Genomic DNA, 20,882 nt, shown 5'->3' with positions numbered 1-20,882 from the left:
TTTTTTTTTTTTTTTTTTTTTTTTTTTTTTTTTTGTCATTAATGGCACTTTTGTCACCATATATCTTAGTCAATCACAGATCTCCAGAATAATAAAACTCACGGTTTATATGTATGTGTCTATGTTTTTCCTGGGTTCCAGAGAAATGTGTCTATTCTGTGTGTCCTAGAAAGGGAATTGTGAGATCTCACCCTGCATTACACATTGCACAGAAAGAATTAGCAATGAGCTCTTTTTTTGCCTTGGGAGGAGCACAAAGCAGCTGTAGTGGGACTAAGGGTCTAGACAGCTGATGTCACTGAGGATGGGCAGCATAACAGAGAAAATGTTCGATAGCTTGTCAATTCATGACCCTAAGGTCTAAGAAACCCTCATTCCCTCCAGACAAATGCTGATCCCCATTAATGTGAATGGTTGAACTGCATTTGACATCAGTCGGTCCTGGATCTAAGTGCAAGTACATTATTCCCTGTGCCATTAATGCAAGTCACATACCCCAGCTGAGCAGACAAGGGAAGCAGAGTTTCCAGTAGTCACTGTTGTTTTGCTTTTGCAATACTGTGTGAAGGTGGTCGATAAGCTTATGCCTCTGTAACTGTGTTCCATGCTTGAGCATCTTCAAGATATTTGTTGCATATTTATAAAATTCATCTTTATACTTGTGTGTGTTTATTTGCAACTGATACGCTGTGATTTGACTGGGTAGAAAGAAGCATATAATCTTTAAAATGGTGGCATTGATAACTATTAACTAAGATAATCTGATTCCACTCCTTGCTCACTTCACATTATCCTGGGATGGCTTCTGAGTACATTTAGCACCAGCTTCCTCATCTGTGAAACAGAAATAAAAGAAACGCATCTCCTTTGCAAAGAATCATGTATGCATTAGTTACTGTATATTTTAAATCGAACATATGAAAGGCATTATATAAGTTTTTAAAACTATAATTTATTAGTGTTTTTTTCCACTTTAGCCACAGGAATTTCAGGTTTTTCATTGCATATTTTTAAAAGTATTTTTAAAAAAATCAACGATTAATTTGCCTAATATAACCTCTCTCCTCATTTTAGAGGTGGTTACCATTTAGTTTACTGAAGAACCCAAGGACCAAGGTTCCTTTTGAACATACAATATATAGTTTTTCTGTCGATTTATTCTTAGTAGTTCTGTTTTTCTGGTTCCTTGTGAAGAAATCGCCCTTCACAGGGTCTGTCCATGTAAGGCTTTTGTATAATGCATGCTCATTTAGTTAGTTGTTATATTTGTAAGCTCCAGCTGCAGCCATCACTCTTTAAATCTGTCGTTGAAGGATTTTGTTTTAAATTCTGCCTGGCTTTGTTTTCAGATGTCTCTGAATTCCTCCCTGTGTTGAGTCACAGCTGTGAAAAGAGAAATCTACCTCTTTAATTCAAGGGGTCATTGGTTTAAAAGCACTAAAGCCCAGTGGGGAATAGTTTAAGGAAGATAGTTAATCATGATGATCCCAAGGGGTTTCATAAACTTACATAGGGCTCATCTGACATGAAGAGTCCTGGATATCTTCAAGCCCTGGTTTCTTTGGGGGTGCCTGTTTTACCAGGGAGGGGATCCTCTGTAGAACAAGCACCTGTGGTGGATGTTTGCCACCTGCTCAGCTGTGACTATGGAAACACAACTTAATCTTCTCCACCGCATCTCTTTTCTAGCTAAGCCAGCGTGGAGGCCAAATCCTTTCTAGTCATTTCTCTTCCCACTACCTTGAGAAGTATTTAATGTAGTAACTACAGTGTCTTCCACTTCTTGTTCTAACAGGGAGATAATAGACTGTCAGGAAGGAGTTGCTAATGGACAGAAAAGAGAGGTCAGGCTGGACCACACAACTGATATTTTGTCTTCTGGGTGAGCAGAACTCGTTGGCTTGGTTTGGGTGTCAGCAGTCCATCCAGTGGTATTTCTCACCCAACTTCCTCTTCTAGATCCAGTGGGGGAATTCTGGAAGAAATCCCCTTCTTGTTGCATCAGTGCAGACAAAAACATTATTTCAAATACAGTGTCACTAATTTTGACACAGTTCTGAGTTTAGTTCTTGTGGGATGGGCAACGTGGAGCAGGTCATCTTGGGTGCCATTTAAAGTCATATAATGGACATACAGGGGATCAGGCCCAGTCATCATGGGTTTATGAAAGGCAGGTCCTGCCTGACAAACCTGATCTCCTTCTATGACAGGGTGACCTGCTTAATGGATGGGGGAAAGGCTGTGGATGTTGTTTGCCTTGACTTTAGCAAGGCCTTTGACATCGTTTCTCACAGCATTCTCCTGGCAAAACTGGCTGCTCGAGGCTTGGATGGGCACACGCTTTGCTGGGTAAAAAACTTTCTGGATGGCCAGGCCCAGAGAGTTGTGGTGAACGGAGTTAAATCCAGTTGGCGGCCGGTCACGAGTGGTGTCCCCCAGGGCTCGGTGTTGGGGCCACTCCTGTTTAACATCTTTATTGATGATCTAGACGAGGGGATCGAGTGCACCCTCAGTCAGTTTGTAGGTGACACCCAGTTGGGTGGGAGTGTTGATCTGCTCGAGGGTGGGGAGGCTCTGCAGAGAGACCTGGACAGGCTGGAGCCATGGGCTGAGCCCAACTGGGGGAGTTTCCATAAGGGCAAATGCCGGGGGCTGCCCTTGGGCCACAACAACGCCCAGCAGCGCTACAGGCTTGGGGAGGAGTGGCTGGAGAGCTGCCAGTCAGAGGGGGACCTGGGGGGGTGATTGACAGCCGGCTGGACAGGAGCCAGCAGTGTGCCCAGGGGGCCAAGAAGGCCAATGGCATCCTGGCTTGTGTCAGCAATAGCGTGGCCAGCAGGGACAGGGAAGGGATCTGAGCCCTGTGCTCGGCACTGGTGAGGCCGCCCCTCGATTCCTGTGTTCAGTTTTGGGCCCCTCACTACAAAAAGGACATTGAATGACTCGAGCGTGTCCAGAGAAGGGAACGGAGCTGGTGCCGGGTCTGGAGCACAGGTCGTAGGAGGAGCAGCTGAGGGAACTGGGGGGGTTTAGTCTGGAGAAGAGGAGGCTGAGGGGAGACCTCATCGCCCTCTACAGCTCCCTGACAGGAGGGTGCAGAGAGCTGGGGATGAGTCTCTTTAACCAAGGAACAAGTGATAGGACAAGAGGGAATGGCCTCAAGTTGCACCAGGGAAGTTTTAGCCTGGGTATTAGGAAGCATTTATTTCCAGAAGGGGTTGTTGGGTGTTGGAATGGGCTGCCCAGGGAGGTGGTGGAGTCCCCATCCCTGGAGGTGTTTAAGAGTCGAGTCGAAATAGCGCTGAGGGACCTGGTGTAGTTGGGAACTGTCAGTGTCTGGTTAATCGTTGGACTAGGTGATCTTCAAGGTCTTCTCCAACCTAGACGATTCTGTGATTCTGTGAACTCCCTCAAGATTTAAACTGGGGACAAGTATCTACTGGGGAAAAGGAAAACAGAGATGGTGTTCTAACATTTTTGTATTAATCTTCTGGTTATGTCAACTCCCCAGTAACTAACAGGTTAACTGTTTAAAAAGCTTTGCTATTTTTCAGTGAAGTATTGATTCATCTGTGCACTCTGTGTTCTCACTTTGTCCTCACGAGACAAAGGGAAAGTTATTGTGGTTTTAAACCGAAGTGGAAATAGTTCTGTGTTGAATGGAGGTGGTGATGCCTGAATTCTTGTTTTCTTTTTCAGTATGGCTGTTTCGGATTCCAGGAACTGTCATGCTAGCACCCTTCACAAAGCATTTTAAAAATAGACCAGCAAATATAAATTGATTTCTGCTGCAGCACAATCAGAAAGTTCTTGTAGGGTCCGATAGCAGCACATTCTAACCCTTGAAAACAGCAAAATTGGTGGTCAGTGAACACAGGAGTGTTAAAGCTTTGAAAACCTCCTCTCTGAACTCGTGCTGGCTGCACGTTACTCCTTACTCAGCTCTGTGAACTTCTTGTTTATGGAAAATGAAATTGTGATTGCTTGTACTTTTCTACAGTTTGCAGGAGGGTTTAAGTCGAGTAAAACACTGGAAGAAGTGGTATATGAGTCATAGACCTCGCCACAGGAATCACAGCCAGCAGTCTGTAGTCCCTGGTGAGAAGGGTGGCTGAGTGACTAAGGCACTGCCTGGATGCCGAGGGGATGTGGGTACTGGTCTTTACTACTGGTGTGACCTTATGCAAGTGATATCATCTCCTATGGTAACATTAAAAGAATCAATTAACTCCTAATGGCAAGGACAGAGGATGGAGAATAGAGTCATTAAAGCTTTTAAAGTGCCCGGGTGCTATGGTGATACCTGAGGGAAACCCGTCAAGATGAATAGGTCCACATTAAGTTAGTGAATTGTGTGAGCTTACAAATGGGATGTGTTACAGTGGCTCTGCTGGTTGTCTGTCACACATCCTCCAAATGTAAATTAAATTAAACATTTACAAAAACTAGGAAGAAAGCAAATGCGTTCAGCCTAACAATGTAATAACTGGTTTAATGTGCCAACACAAATCACTGCACTGCATTGTACACGTTCATATGTGTATCATTTTACATATTGGCTGCACAAAATGTTGATCCAAAATTAGTTGGACAGTGGATATAAAAAACCCTCCTTCAATAGAGTTCAAGTGTACAGTCATGAATTATTAAGTCAAAATTTGTTGGAAGTGTAAATTAAAATCCTTCCGGCATGTCTGTGCCTATACTGTAGTTTATATACGAAAACCCTACAGACTGTGCTGTAAGAGTTCACTGACAGGGCATCAAATAACGAGGCTGTACATTGATGAAAGTAATTCTATAAAAATGTGCCATTGGATATAGAGCAAACCTATTTGATCAAAGCCCATTTTTCCTATGAAATGCACATTTTTAAACCACACTAAACTGTATTAATCTGAATTCTTTTGAAAACTTACCAGGTCAGATTTTTACACAGCTGGCAATGAACAAAATAACACTGACAGTTAATGAAACATCCTATCAAGATTAGTACAATAGAAATAATTCCCAAAATGGTTAATGATGTTAAGAAGTCATCTAAAACAGGCAGTTTCCTATCCTTAATATTTGTAACATTCTTGTTTTCTGTGACAGTCCCATAGGCAGCTTTTAGATGCAGCTGGGAAATCCATGAGTGCTTACAAGCATTTAAGCAAAATTCCAAACTAGTTGGCAGCACATTTCTGCTTACATCAGATAAATCCAGCTACAATTTATAGCACAATAAAGTATTTGCTGTGAAATGAAGTTAACATTATAAATATATTTGCAAATGTAAATCTTTGTTTCGTTCAGTTTTGGGGAGGGTTTCTTTTGGGTTTTTTCTGTGTTTTTTTTTTTTTTATTTTTTTAGTAGGGTCTGCTGGGTTATGATTGGCTGGCTGGTGGTGCCTCTGAAGCATGTATAGATGAAATGTGTAATATATGGTTGCATTGTATGCAATGGATGGAGCCATACAACAGTAGACGCTGGCTTAGGTATGGATTGCTTGGATCAAGGACAGAAGAGCCCTACCTACTTTTAGATAAGTGTCTATAGGTATGTCCATGCTCTCTGCTGTATCATGCCTAGAAGTAAGCCTGGACTTATGACAGATTTCCCCAGTGCTACATTATCTTCCCATCAAGATGTTTTTTTCATAAGCATAAAAAACCATGGTAGGGCAAGTCTCCATGCAAATAACTAATCTGTGAAATACCCCATTGCCAGTAGTTACTGATGACCCCAGAAATACCAGCTAGCCCAGGCCTCTGGTCGTTGAACTGTCACTGCTAGAGGACTCATGCTCCACTCCTGCAGATGTTGGAATGTCCCATATGAAAGGAGGTACAGAGAACAGTTTTTCCATAGCAAAACATTGGCAAAAAATTATTGGAGGTGAAAAAGAGACTGTAATCCTTCCTTTTAGCTGGCCATTGTAGGTATATGTTTCTTCCAGAAAAAGAATGCTTGTTGGAGGGTCAGTGGTTTAGCTGGCTTGACAGTGCTGCCTGGGGTTAATTCAGGTTTTAGCAGGACAAATGCAATCCGTTAGTGTTTCAATGTTCAGGCAAGTCTCCCCAAAATGAGCATTTATTTTCTCTGATGGCCATTGTGACACTTTTTTGGCTTTTCAGTGTTTTCTCAACAGCAGGCCAAGGCTGTTCCACAGGCAAAGCTTCCTGCATGCACTTTCTCCCTGTCTACTCTATTCAGAGCTGAGCCAAGCCACCCCAAGTGCTGCAGGTGGTGACAGACATTTTAGAGGAAAATTCTCTAGTTCTCCTCAAAAACCTTCAGACGTCACGGTACTTGGCCCGAAGCGGTTTTCATCTTGTATACCTTTTCATTAATGTCTCTAGGCATTTTTGTCCTACTGCTTTTTTCTTTTCTGGGATACCAAAGTTACAAAACCCATTTTAGAATCACTTTTCCTAGCTTGAGAAGTTTTTTTAGTCTGCTGGGGAAACATGCTGTACTTAAAATAATCTAACACTGAGGTTTGGCTTAGGGTTCCTTCTGATTCTTATGTGTTGCTAAATCGTGCCATACACTGCTTTCTTCTTTGGCTCATGTTTTTTTTCTTTTTCTTTTTTAATGATCAGACATGTAGGGTGTTGTCATGTCATTCTAAATAAAGACTCTATGGGAAGCTGTTATTATAGATGTAATATCTGAAGTCACAGATCCTTCCACCAAGAAAAAAGAAAAAAAAATCTGAGATACACATGCATCTAACTTTAAAGTGAAAGACGTGTCAATATTTATGTGTGGAAGATATCAGTTGCATAACTGACTGCTGGGACATTTTATTCATCTGCTTATATACTCTTTGCATTATCATTATCAGATGACAAGTTGTTTTCCATCCCATCCTTTTTCTTGGACAATAGACATTGTGCTTGAGGAGTAGCCTACAGAATATAAAACTACAGGTCTGAATTTCTTTTTTTTTTTTTTTTTTTTTTTTTTTTTTTTTTTTTTTTTAAGGAGACACAATATACAGATAATTAGGGTTAAAGAGTAACATTTGTTTTGTTGTCAGTCTTGGACTTATATGTTTATGTCCAAAAGATACAGAAATAACTTCTCAGAATCAGTGTTTCTAGTGATATATAACATGTTTGTGTGCATGGCTGTTTATGTTACATTCTGAAAGTATTACTTCTGTGTCTATATGAAATCTTAAGGTGTAATCCTGACCCCACTGACATTGACTTGAAAAATATCCCGGTACCTTTTGAGGATGAAATGTCATTTCCCGTGTGTATAATTTTTGTGCTCGATAGTAAATTTCATGGTCAGATAATCTCTTCATTGCAGTGTAACACAGACCATTCTATAAAGTTTACATATTCTTACTGGTATTTGTTTCCAAACAGACTACATGCCTTTTATAAATGCTTCCATCAGTAGATTAGCTTCAGAATGATGCAGAAAACTATATATAAAAAAAAAATGAAATTAGTGAGTTCCTTCATTTTTCTTCTCTCATGTTTCACTCCCTTAGTCACCATTTTTACTTTAGCATGAGTTTATCTTAATGAACAAAAAATCCAGCATAATCCTCAAACATATTTTCAATCCATTGGAGAGCTTTAATTATTACTTGATGGTTCTCTTCAATAAAAACATTTTCTTTTGCTGAGTCTTTGTTCCCTCAGTTGCATCCTCCTTGTCTCAGTCCCTTCATTCTTCTTTGCTCTATTTGGCTCTTCTCAAGTGGGAATCACAGAAGAGCTTTTTCTTGCTTTCCAAATTACTGGTTCTGAATGGGAAGGTTATAAATCCTGTGAGAAGCTCAGTAAAGGTAAAGGTTGTAAAGCTTTGTAAAACTCATTATAAGATGGGTTATGATTCATGTGAGTGTTTACTATTCATCTGGGTATTTAAAAATAGCAAGGTCTGCTTTATGGCAAAAACCTTATCTAAACCAGATATACTAAACCCAATGATTTAAGCAAAAAGAAATAAAACAAAAAATCACCTACTGTAGGATTATATGGGTTTTTTTTGATTGGACCATTGTCTTTTTATTCAGTAATTTTTGCTAGCGTTGGTAAGTGAATTAATACTGATCTGGGATTTTTGTAAAAAAGAAGTATTTTTCAGAATCCTGGAAGAGAACATTTGCTGCACTATAAACAGCACAAAAGCTACTCAATAAATGGGAGAATAATGATGAATAATACTGTTTACCAGTTCTTGGATGGAGTTAGCTTTAAACTGAGATTTCACAATGAAGAGAAAAGCCTCCTCTGCCAAATAATATATCAACAGACCGTCTATCTAAAGGGTACAAGAACATAGTTTCATTGTGCTCTGGATGAATGTCATCTCTGTTATTTAAGAAGTAAGTTAAGAATGTTAAGTAAGTAAATCTGAAGATGTAATTTCTTTTTTTGGTCTATTTTGTTTTATGAGTTATTTATCTGACTCGCGGATACTTGTAGTTTTCCCTCTTATTAACACAGAATATTCAATACCCAGTTCATGATTATAGTGCAGTTTTGAACCACACAGTAGACAACCGTAAGTAGTTTTTCTTTTGGAAGATGTACAATGATTTCTATGTGAGACATCTACAGGTAAATGCACTGGAAACATATATCTGTATATTTGTAAAGTAATGTGCTTTACAATTTTATGCATCCATATAAAGTATGTGTACAATATGAGTAAAGAGATAGCATAGCTTTCAATTAATTTGAATTGTAGGTGGGGTACTTCTCACTTCTTTTTGCAGCTAATTAGTTTTAAGTCATTTAAATCAGTATGTTTGTCTAACAGGCCACTCATGCCAATCAGTTAATGTCTGTAAGGGACTGACTTTACTCTTTTGTCACTCCTTGACAAGATAAGATAAAACCCCAAGACCTCAGACAGGGATAGATGAGGAGAAGAAAGAAAAACTCTGGCATCAGAGGTAGCAGTTTACATACTGAAACTAAATGGCCTAGGTAACTTAGTCTATCTGTAAGTCTATAGTGACTATCAGACATTATTCTATTCTATTCTATTCTATTCTATTCTATTCTATTCTATTCTATTCTATTCTATTCTATTCTATTCTATTCTATTCTATTCTATGCCATGCCATGCCATGCCATGCCATGCCATGCCATGCCATGCCATGCCATGCCATGCCATGCCATGCCATTCTATGCTATTCTATGCTATTCTATGCTATTCTATTCTATGCTATTCTATTCTATGCTATTCTATGCTATGCTATTCTATGCTATTCTATTCTATGCTATTCTCAACATGAGCCAACTCAAAGGATGCTCTAGCTTTTCATGTGGTTGCAATCTGTAATGTTGCTATTAGATTTAGTATAACTGAGACATACCATTTGATTAGTCACTTTTTCTGTAATTTGCTGCAAGCTGTTTAGATTTTACTCTTTACTGGAGTACAAAATTCCAAATTTTAAAGTGGCCTCGAAAAACTAATGGAGACAGGTTTTAAATTATCCTCCAAGTTCGTAAAGGTTTTTGTTACAGAATTAAACTGAGAGTTACTTGAACTATCGTTAAAAAAGTGTGTGTTTGCAGATGGGTCACAGTTCTTCCAGCTCTGGACTTCATGACGCCAGGAGAAGTCAGAAACCTAGACAATATTTGTGATTGTGAGATTCTGCATTTAGATAGGTTTGAGCTGAACGATCTGAAAAAACCTCTCATAAGCACAGAGCTCCCTACTGTCTGTGTGTCTGAGAAGGCTGAAGAGCTCTGTTTATTGCAACAAAGGGCCTGGAATAAATTATGTTTAGTAAATTGGCTCCAGGTTTTCCCGTTCAGACAGTAGCTTCAGAGCAATCTGTTTTATAGGCTCCACTAAATCGACCAATTGCAGGGAGGTGACACCTCATTTCAGGGATGTGGCATCACACATGTGTGAGTTACATCCAGCCACCTCTCTCTGGCAAGACGGCAAGACACCAGCAGATCAACTTTTTATTGTTTCGGAGTTTTAACCTACAGTCCATTACATATTTATGAACCCCTCAGGGAGGTCTTAGCAGGATGGAGCCAGGCTCCTCAGCCCCTCTTTAGCATTACGCCTGCCTCCCCTGTGTGGGGTAAATAAAAGCTCCTTTATTCCACTGGAAATACCCTTATTTCAGCGAGATGTATGCATAGCTTCGTTCCCCAGTTGGTCTCGCAGGTGATAATTAACACAGTGCAGATATTTCCTAGCTGTAGCCAAGGTGGGAAAGAAGCTTTAGCCTCAGCATTTTTATTTCAAACTCTTTTTCCTCATTTATTTTGGGTCTGTTAATGATGAGGAAGTTTTAGAGCATGTTGGTGCTTAGTTCTTCTTAGCAGAAGTATCAAAGAACTAAAGGAAACAATATTTTTCCCTCCGCTGACAAAACTCATCTTACTTTTGAGGGGAGGAAAGAATGGGGGAGTTAGATTTGCTTTTAGGTTTTATATTTTACTTCTGTTCATGGGTCTGGTTACTTCTGAGCAGCCTGACTATGGCTCTTTTCAGCATAGGACACTGATTGACATTGCACATGTTACAAAGAGGAAGGATATTTCCTGAAGATTAATAGCCAGTTAGTTGGTCTGAAGTTCATTAACCTGAGCTAGTCATTAGACTGCTGGAAGGACTCTGTGTGGAAGCTGGAATTGTACTAGAAGATCATCATAAACTAAAAATATATGTGACAATCTGGTCAGATTTCAATGTATCTAGGACAAGACAGGGCTGTCTCAAGCTCACAGAGCAGCTGTCTCCAGTGTAAACTAACTGCTTTGTGTCAGGAAATAAAGCGAATGGTTTTTCACAAACATTATTCAAATAAAAGTGGAAAGAAAAAAAAATAAGAAGAAAAAGAAGAAAGGTTTCCATTCGCAAAAGAACCCTACATGAAAAAATAAGGTTGTGAGGTACGTCCAAAGGGCTGAGTCTGGTGCTGGTCCTCAATAAATTAAGCAAAGGACAGTGCGTTTAGGCAACTGTTTTTTTTGTCTATAAGTGGCAAATTTAGTCCTGATTCTTCACTGTAATTTGCCTCAAGAAAATGAGCCCCAGATCCTCTGGTAAGATCCCTATTGGCTGAGGCCCAGACCCTCAAGCCATGACTTCTCAGTGTATTTACAGTGAGACTGGCTCCCTCTTAATTGCTTCTTTTTGAAGTATGGTTTGTCTCTATCATCCCACTGAAGATGAACAGGGCTGGTGTTTCTTGTCTTAATATAGTCCTCTGCGATAAGAAGGATGCTTCGGGTGTTTTACAAATTGTTTCCTTCTTTCTCTTTCCCTGTCACGCCCTTCCTGCACACTCCCTTGTCTTTTGCTATTGGCAGAAGTTCTGGAGGCTCAGAAAGGCTCAGCTTCATCCGAGAGAGGTTTCCTCTGACAGAGAGAACTCAAGGGGTCCTCTTTACAGTCCCTGCATGCCAGGGAGGATGTACTGCCTGCATCAGGAGGTGCTAAATTGATTCTGGATGCTTCCACAGCTCTCAGAGCTGCTCTGGCACCAGTGCTGCAGTGAGCTTAAGTGCCAGGCTTGTGTAGTGGCTCTGGGACAACAAGCTGTGCTGCATCTCTCCTGGGCTCGCAAGGATCCTTTTCCTTGATGTCCATGCAGGGGCTAGCTGATGTGTGGCCTAGGACTACTCTTTTAATCAGGCAGTTTCAGTACCTTTTAGAAGAGAATTTTCATGGGAAGTCATGAGCCATTAATCTCGCTACTAACCATAACATTTCCTTACTCCTTGATTTACAGCATCACTCAAACACTGACATTTGTCATTTCACTAACTATCTCCTTTGACCTCTGGTATCATGCACTTGCAGGGGAAAGGATCTGGTCTCATAGATATTTTCATGCTCCAATCTCTGTGATTTATTAACCATCAAATTCTTCCTTCAGAACTCAGGATGCCATTTCAAATAATTTCATATGCAAAAGTGGAGTTATTGGACAAAAGGTATCCCTTATAAGTGGGTACAAACAGGACACCAGGAGAACTGTTGCTGCTTTCTGTTCTGCTACTGGAGTGGCAGTGTGACCTTGGGGAAGTTGGTTCACTGGAGTTTTATAATTCAGTTTTTTCATAGGGAAAATAAGGACAATGATCATTACTTTCATTTGTAAAACACTTAAAGATTTATGGAATATGAATGACTGTTACTGAGTGAAAAGTGTTGCAAAGCTGCCTTAGTTGCATGCTGTGCTAAAAAAGTCCTGTATCAGCCTGTTGACCTCAGCATGAACCACTCATTAAAGTTTATAGGACATTTTGGTGGGTAAATTGAGGCAGTTATCCTGCTGGAAATATCATACTGAAAGCACATTTAAATCCATCAGACGCATTGACTTTTTTCTCTATTAAAACTAAACACAACTGCTTGCTCTATCCAATTTTCTTAGTTTATTTATGAAAGTTTATGATGGGTATGTACTTACTGTTAACTCAGCTTGTACTCCCATGGTATCTGAGATATTACAGTTTATTCTAGTCATAGCATAAACATACAATAGCTGTTGCACTGAGATAAAGACAGAGTTATAAAACATTAAGATATCCAATGGAGCAGTGTGAACTACCAAGTGACGTAGTCACTTTTGAATGGCAAATTATGTTATGGATGCTACATTAATTTAATTTGTGCTTAAACTTTAGCTATGCTAGACATTGGTGTTTGAAAGGTTTACATATTTTTCCAACCTCAAAGTGTGTAAGTTTACTATTAAAGAATCAGATTTACAACATTTTGATTTATACTAGAGGAAAAAATACTTTTGTAGCAAACGTGTTAAATGAATTACTCTTTAAAGATAGTTCTGGCTTTCTTTCAGAATTATTATTTATATAATAATGCAAAAAATCTACAGATGTTTTCTTTTTGCTTCCAGATTAAATTTGGATTGTTTGAAAAGCAGGAAGATATTTCACCATAGTGCAAAAGAAGATACAGAAGAAGAGAGCAGAATGAGAGCTCCCCAAATACCACATGCCTGCAGCCTGTTATCTTTAGCAATGCTGTTCCTTCCAGTCACTGGAACGTCAAAACAAAATATCCCAAGACTTAAGCTTTCCTATAAAGGTAAACTTTTCAGCATTTTTTCTGATTCTGCCACTTTTGTTTTGATGTGATTTTGCCAGCAGTTCATTTGTATTATTAATCAGGAAAATGAAAAGCAGTTGTCCCTACAATTCTCAGAAACATGTGACAGAAGCCTTAAAGATGGATGAATTCTGCCTAGGGACAGTATTAAATTCTCTTCTTTGGGTGGAAGGGTCTGAAAAATAACTGTTTTTTAAAAATTATTATTTCAGTTTGCTCCTAGAGGATATTAATGTACCATACCTAAATTAGGGGGGAGTCATTGACTAAACATAGACTTCTAGTGCTACTTGAAATGCCATGAAGCCCATTGGAGACATTCCCATGTGGCTGGTGGGGTGACGTGGGACATGGAGGACACTCACAGCTTTCTAGAGCATCAGGGAAAGTCAAGAGAGCTGCTAGAAATGTGTCACATGGCACTGACATGTTATTTTTGTAATAATTTTTTCTGTATCACTAAGCTGGTATGTGGAACTTTAGAAATTTTGTTTTCTTTCTACTTACCTCTTTGGATCACAAAAGCATATTTTTTCTGAGGACTTTATTAGCCTCATGTGTACTTGTTGAGAACATTAGAGGCTGATGTATTTTTTATTCTTTATTGATCAAATTCTTAAAGGAGGTAGATGTCTCATTGTGTGGAATGTACGGTACACTTCCACAGTTTTTACAAGGCAAAGAGATATATCACTTTGATATTGTCTTCTTTAGCTAAAGCAAATGCTCTCCAGTTAGTTCAGTTCAGTTCAATTATGTCAGCACCCTACCCTACTTCTGCTCTCAGTTTCTCAAACTTAGGTGTGCCCGTGCACTACAGAATCACACTTAGTATGGTGTGATGGGACAGGAGGCTGTAAAGCCTTCATCAGTGGTTATGATACATTTATCATGAGTTTAACAGAAACAGGAATTTTTTGAGTAAGCACAATGACATACTATTTATTTACAAGCTTGTCTTTTGCTAGATTTTTATGGCACTGTGTATGGTATCCCCCTGTGTATATATGGGTTTGAATGTGTTTGTGTGAGAGGGACAGAGGAAGAGAGATCAAGGGATCTTGACAACATTTTTATAAATTCAGGAAACAGTTGCACTCACTTAAGCCAATGAATACAGAAACTGAAAGAGCTGACATGAGTTATGAAAGTTAGCAATAAAAACCCCTTAACATATAGCCAGACTTTTCACAGCTAGGCCTTTTGAGATAATTCCCAATAGCAGCATATACCATATGGTGATGGCATTTACTGTGGATTTGACATTCACAATTAGTGAATTCCTCTCGACTTCAAAAGCAGATAGCCTTTGGCAAAATCCTGATGGATGCATTTGACAGGTAAGGAGGGGGAGAGAGAAAAATTATTGAGGTCAGCACAGGAAAAAAAAATTCAATGAAATCTTAGTTTAAAATAGTGGCAGAGACCTGCTGGGAGTGGTTGTGAAAATGCCTGAGCTCGTTTAAAAAGACAATAAGCGGATGATTGATATTTAGGCCCTGACCCAAACTTTTATTAGCAACTTTATAAACCTTTCAGTTTGGCTTGAGTGATACAGTTTCCTATCCAAACTTATCCACCTATATCCCTGTAAGGGGAAAAAAAAAAACAAAAAACACCCAACAGATATAAATGGCACATAAATCTTAATTTGGAGAGCTGTGATGGAACTGAAAAGCCAAAGGAAAGAGAATTATCAGACTTTATTGTGCCTTCTTTTTCGTGGGGTTTTGTTTTGTTTTGTTTTTTGGTGGGGGGAGGCAGCGGGGGACTATTTTTCTACAGGGAACAAGAAAACAGTTACTGCTTTGTCTTCACACTTTTGCATTGTAAATGGTGCAGGTAGTTCTTGTTGTAATTAAATCATGTTTTTGTTGTTGATAGCAGCATGGCAGATGTCCTGACTATTTAATATAGTTGTTAGAATTAAGCTTACTTTCTCCCGCCCCCAGTATTCCAGCCAAAATAACTCCAAGGTTTCTGAGAATAAGATGTAGGAGAAATGAACTGTCTTGCCAGTTCTCATAAAATTATTACAGTCATGTCATTGACAAGTCCTGGCATCTCCATTCTTTGGAAATAAGACTTGAAATATCTTGAGGACGATAACACAGGGCCCTATATTCTGTATGGAAACCAGACCAAAATTGGCCACATCAGGGAACTCTGATAACCTGGTCATGCATGTGTGTTCATCTGGCTTCTAAAGGTGTTGTCTTTCAAGGGAAGGTTTCATCCCTTTCCAATGCAGTGTGTTTATGGGATGGCATAGCTCCATCTTCCCAGAAGGGCTGAGGACTTCCTCGGGCAGGAGAGGTGGAAGTGAGCAGGACTGCGGTTACTTCATCTCACCGCTGCAGCCCAGCGCACCTCAACTGAGGGCTTGGAAACTGTGTCCGCCCATGCCCTGACAGTGATGAGAAGAAAGGGAACACCAAATGATGAACGCTGAGGAAGAAGTGTAGGAGACAAGAAGAGAGAAAGGAGAAGAGGGAACAGTATTAAAGGAGCACAGAGAGGGAGAAGATTGAAAGAGAAAGACAGAAGTTGGTGGTGGATAGAGGAAGAGGAAGAAGGAGCAGGGTGGGTTAGCTAAAAGAAGTGTCTATAACTGCAAGTGTTTTAATAAACCATAGTGCATCACAGATCTTCTGTATTCAGACAGCAATTAAAGTTTTAGAGCCTGTCTGCATGGCAGTTATGGGTTTTCATCTTCTGTGAGATAGCTAAAGGGGAGGAAATCTCTGCTGGAAATACTAAGATATAGATATTCCAGTGAATGATGTGAGTATCAACATGATGTCTTGTGATGGATTACTTTTATTGTTTGCTCCAGTTCTAAATGATCATACACATAAAAATACAAATGCACACAAGTCAATCAAAGTTTTTTTTAATACAGAGGCAAAGTCATGTATACTCCACCTGTGTTAATATAATAAGTTATGATCTTTAATTACATACCTCATCTATTATTCCCACCTTTTCCTCAATTCATTAATTGAATAATTCTTCAGTATATATCTTCTTCACTTAGACTTTAGCTTTTAGATATTGGTACATGTCATTCATAACCCAGAAACTGTCACTGCTCTCATGATGCTGCTAGGGTGCTCTCAGTACATAGACCTTAATTAATCTATGTCTCTTAGATACTTTTATGAGATTATGAGGTGGGTTTATTATTATGTTAATATTAGAAGGTAAAAATCTGTATTCTAATAGAAGATTACCATCTTTGAAAAACCAGGGTCTGATTTATTATAATATTCCGTATTTTAATAGTCTTTGTATAACACTATACTCAGTCTCAGAGCAACAGTGTGTATTTATCCTTCGTTCTCATGTGGCTGGAGATACCCTATGACCACATCCAAACTGCAGAACTTGCACAGAAGTGACATTTAGCTTCTCTAATCTTAGTGTCTGCTACCTCATTTAATATACTCATTCCCATCTCTACAGCAAATACAGAAGCTTTTCACATACCGGTCTCATTCAATACTGACATTTATGGTATGGTTTCAGTTCTTTTACTGAAGAAGGGAAAGTTCTGTGTTGTAATTCATACATACAAACATGTTTAATTCATATTGTGTAGACAGTCTTATTTATGTCTAGCTTTTGGGTAGCAGTCTTTGCCAATTTATTGGCAGGTACATTTATGGAGATTTTTTTTGTGTGTATCTAGGTTTTAATTTATAGAGAGAGACAGAGAATAACTAGACCAGAAGGTTGAATGCCTTTTAGAAAAAAAAAAAAAAAAATATTAAGTCAAACTTTTTCAATTTGTGGCTCTCTTAAATTTTTCCAGTAGAAATGTAGACTCCTAATTGTAATTTGTGCCTATTGATTTTCTTTATTCTGTTGCTTTTCATCGACTCTTAGAATTAGTCTGTGCACTCAAAGAATCATAGAATCATAAAGTTAGAAAAGATATTTGAGATCATTATGTGGAACCATAAAGGCAACACTGCCAAGTCCACCACTAAATCATGTCCCTAGGCACCACATCTGCATGTCATTTAAATACCTCCAGAGATGACTCAACCCCTTCCCTGGGCAGCCTGTTCCAGTGTTTGGCCATCCTTTTGATGAAGAAATATTTCCTAATATCCAATCTAAACCACCCCTGGAGTAACTTGAGGATGTTTCCTATTGTCCTTTCGCTTGTTATTTGGGAGAAGGGACGGACACCCATCTTGCTACAACCTCCTTTCAGGTAGCTGTAGAGAGTGATAAGGTCTCCCTTGAGAACTCCTCTTCTCCAGACTAACAACTCCAGTTCCCTGAACTGCTCCTCATAACGCTACATTCATAACTCTTAAGAATACATTTATATATTAGAGAAGTGTGCACCCTGCTTTCTTGGCTAGGGGGTGTGCCCCAGCCCAGGTTTGTACGTTGTCACCAATGACATATCCACCTTGACACGCACGGACACATTTCATTGCCATGCGGGAGTGTCCATGCCCCAAAATGCAAGCCACACTTGCTATGGCCAGTGCTGATTTGGTCAGAGGACAAGGATCCTGTGTTGTGACACATAGGAAAAGGCAAGACTGAAGGCAACCATTGGCTTTTACAAGATTTGCTTAACACTGTTAAAAACAGCTGTGGCAGTAATTTAAATCTAATAAACAGGAATATTATTCTCAGTTGATTTTTTTTTTTCTTCACATTGAATGAATTAAGCTGCATTCTCACTCCCACTAAAGTCACGGCAAGAGTTTTGCCACTGAAGTAAATTGAGGTAGTATTGAATTTCCATTCTTTCTTGGTTTTTTAATCTTAACTAAGTGAACTAAAGGGATTCAATTCTGCCTCCTCTGTTGAAGGATGACAATGCTAAATCATCATCTCCACATGTAAATTAGCCATGTCTAAAAATTGCTTATCTTCATGCAGTGTTTTGCATACATGATTTTCTTCCACCTAAGAGTGATCCATTCTTACAACAGGGTGAAAAAGAAAGCAGGTGCCAGGAATTCCGTGGAAAACTTGACTGGATCAGTACATTTCCGTAATGTTCTAAAAATGATCCTTTGAACATGCTACTTTACAATATCAAGCATCCTGTTTTCTAAATAATTTTTGCTTTAAGCATGTTTCGTTTTATAACTGATGAGATGTTTAGCTGTTGCATTAGATCAGTTAGTTTGTTCTGTTTCAGTAAAGCTGGCTTATTTTCATGTCATGCATCATTTAATTATGCATATAAAATATAGTTACAATTGTATAGCTCCGTGAGCCTCATTTAAATTGTCTGTGACATTGCGGTAATCCCAGTACCATGACTGTGGGTGTTGCACAACTATGAATGGTTGGATCGTGGTAAAATGTACAAAAAAGCCTAGATAGGAGCTTGCATTTCTGCAGCTGTGCTTGCTCTACAGGAAGAGGAAGAAAAATCAGTAAAAACATGCTTTTGTGGTAATATCAGCAGCTGTAATTCTGAATGCCGATGTAGATCAAGGAAAAAGTGCTGAGTGAGGAACTGCTGCTTTTCTTGAATCCCTTGTTTGTTGTTTAATTCATTTTTGATGAGCTGTTATTTCTCTGAAAAATCTGCCTTAGATTCCTTCTAGAGTAACATAAAACGTTTATGTGAGAGTCTTCGTTTCAGATACTTGTCTAGTTATGAAATAGATTTTGCCAGTTTTTTCTCAAAAGTGCTTTCTGGAAGCAGTGAATATTGAGACAAAATGTACCTTGGGTTGAAGATGGATGGGCATTGCTGTCCATGTGAGGAGGGATTCTTGTATATGCTGTATACTAAGTATAAACTTGAAGGAGTTTATTACGTTTTAGTAACGGGAAACACAGCAAGTTTCTTACAGACACTTTTTTCCTTTTTTAAACTCATGAACTTGGAGGTCAGATCCAACTATATGTTGCATTTTCTGACATATAATTATCATATATATAATGTCCTGGAGAGCAGCCTCCAGTCAGTGACATCAGCAGTTTACATAGTAGTTGAACTAAGAATAACCTTAGAGAAGTGACCCGTATCAACCTCTTAAGAGTGTAAACAGCCTGTAGCTCACAACAGTTTTCTTTTTTTTCGTGATCACAAAAGGGCCTCAATTGGATAAAAAAAGAATTGTGTTCTCAAAATACCAAACTCTTCTGCTGAATGTTCACTTGATTAAATCTCAGAAGATGAGAGAAAAAAAACACAAGAGTAAGACTTTGTGAAGAATGAGTAGTCCCTTGTAAAAAGGAAGATGAGACGACAACACTGAAAGCTGCTTCCCTAGAAGAATGTACCTTCCAAGAGGGTACATTCAGAACTATTTTTCTAATTGCATTTTTACTACAGACATTTGTAAAGTAAACCCAACCCTAAGCAGTTTTAAAGATCCCAACCTTGTTCTCTTTCTATGCACTAATTTGAGGGCATGATCCTCTTGACGTCAGTGTGTGTCTAGCGGTGGACATCTGTGGTTGCAGTGCAGGTCCTCGAGTCACATCCTATTTCCCTTTCCTCCCTTCCCATTTCTGCTGTTCCATTTATAGACAAGTTCCTCAAAGGAGGGCCAAGGGGTGCAGGGGAGGTCTGTTCTGTAGTCACAGTCCTTTGGAGATAAATACACAAAGAGACAGAGACAACATTTCCTTTATCACACCAGAGTTCTATCAAAGAAGTCAGAGGGATTAGCTAGCTATGCTTAAGAGTGGCATTTAGACCAGGATGGGAGTGACAAAGGTACCTTTTTTCCCACTAATTCAAGAAAACAGGCATTCCTGTTTGTGATCAAAATCCTGGCTGTCCCAGAGAAGTATACTCTGTTGTCCTACAGAGTTTCATGGCTAAGAGGTTACTGAAGACACTGTATCTGGTAGGTTTGGGTAGACTGCACAAATCCCTCTGCCTCATCCATGCACCTTGGATTTCTTATATAGACAGCAGTCTATATAACACCCACTGGTGCCCCCAAATGGATAAATAAATGTAAATATTAATAATAAAATTATCACCCTCCCCCACACTCCAATATTAAATGATAGATTGTGCCTATATACTAATGATTGACAGCAGGTGATATGATAGTGCACATGGTTACCTTGTGCAGACACACATCTCTGATGTCCCTTGCCCAGCAATCTTTAGTTAGCATGGTTCTCTCGCAACATTGCCTACCTAAGTCAGCAAGGCAGATGTGTTAGGTCCACCTGCACATCTGCACATGGTGGGACTGAATCTGACAGAGGTTGCTAGGCACAACTACAACACAAACAACTAATGCGTAAGGGAATTAATGCAGATATTCAGTGATGTCTAGATTTAATGGCTTTGTAAGAATTGTGTCTCCTGTCAATATCAAAAAGTATAACTGATAATTATATTTCCCTTTATCGTAGGAGAACATTATGCTGGTCCAAGCTTTTATAATGTGAATTGGTTTTATTTTCATTGCTGCAAGAGGTCCTTTGCTACCGCCAGTCCAAAACTATTTTGAAAACCTATATTCACATTAGCCAGTTGAGTTCCTCCAAGGCATCTAAAAATTGAAATTCTAACTAGAGAGAGTGGGAGCAGCAGAATTCTTTTAAAGCTTCCTTTTTCCAGGGTCAGTAATTTCATAGGCTATTTGCCATTATAGATCTAGTAATGTGGGTTTCCAGAATAGCTTTAGCAATAGGTGAGTTGATAAGCCATCTCCCTCAGAATAGGGCAGAGGTTTTAGTTGCTTGACACTCAGTTCATGGGAAGATGATTTTAAAGGACAGGGCTAGAGTGTGGTCCCTATTTAAGTTGACAGTTCTTCATCCATATGGTTAAGAAGAAAGCTGGCTTCTGACT

General features: G+C 39.2%; 1 protein-coding gene across 2 annotated transcripts in view; it reads left to right on the top strand.

Moving 5' to 3' along the window:
- Positions 1 to 20,882, top strand: part of SEMA3D (semaphorin 3D) — a 143,208-nt gene that overhangs the window by 32,821 nt on the left and 89,505 nt on the right. For both annotated transcript variants that reach the window (XM_026866126.1, XM_026866119.1), the window contains exon 2: positions 12,861 to 13,051. In XM_026866126.1, coding sequence (XP_026721927.1) covers positions 12,937 to 13,051 — 115 coding nt within the window. In that variant the 5' untranslated portion in view covers positions 12,861 to 12,936. The remainder of the gene's footprint in view (positions 1 to 12,860; positions 13,052 to 20,882) is intronic.

The sequence above is a fragment of the Athene cunicularia genome, assembly GCF_003259725.1.
Source record: "Athene cunicularia isolate RWA chromosome 1 unlocalized genomic scaffold, athCun1 chr1_part2, whole genome shotgun sequence".
NCBI lineage: Eukaryota > Metazoa > Chordata > Aves > Strigiformes > Strigidae > Athene > Athene cunicularia.
The sequence above is the reverse complement of the archived record's forward strand: the minus strand, read 5'-3'. Positions and strand labels throughout refer to the sequence as shown.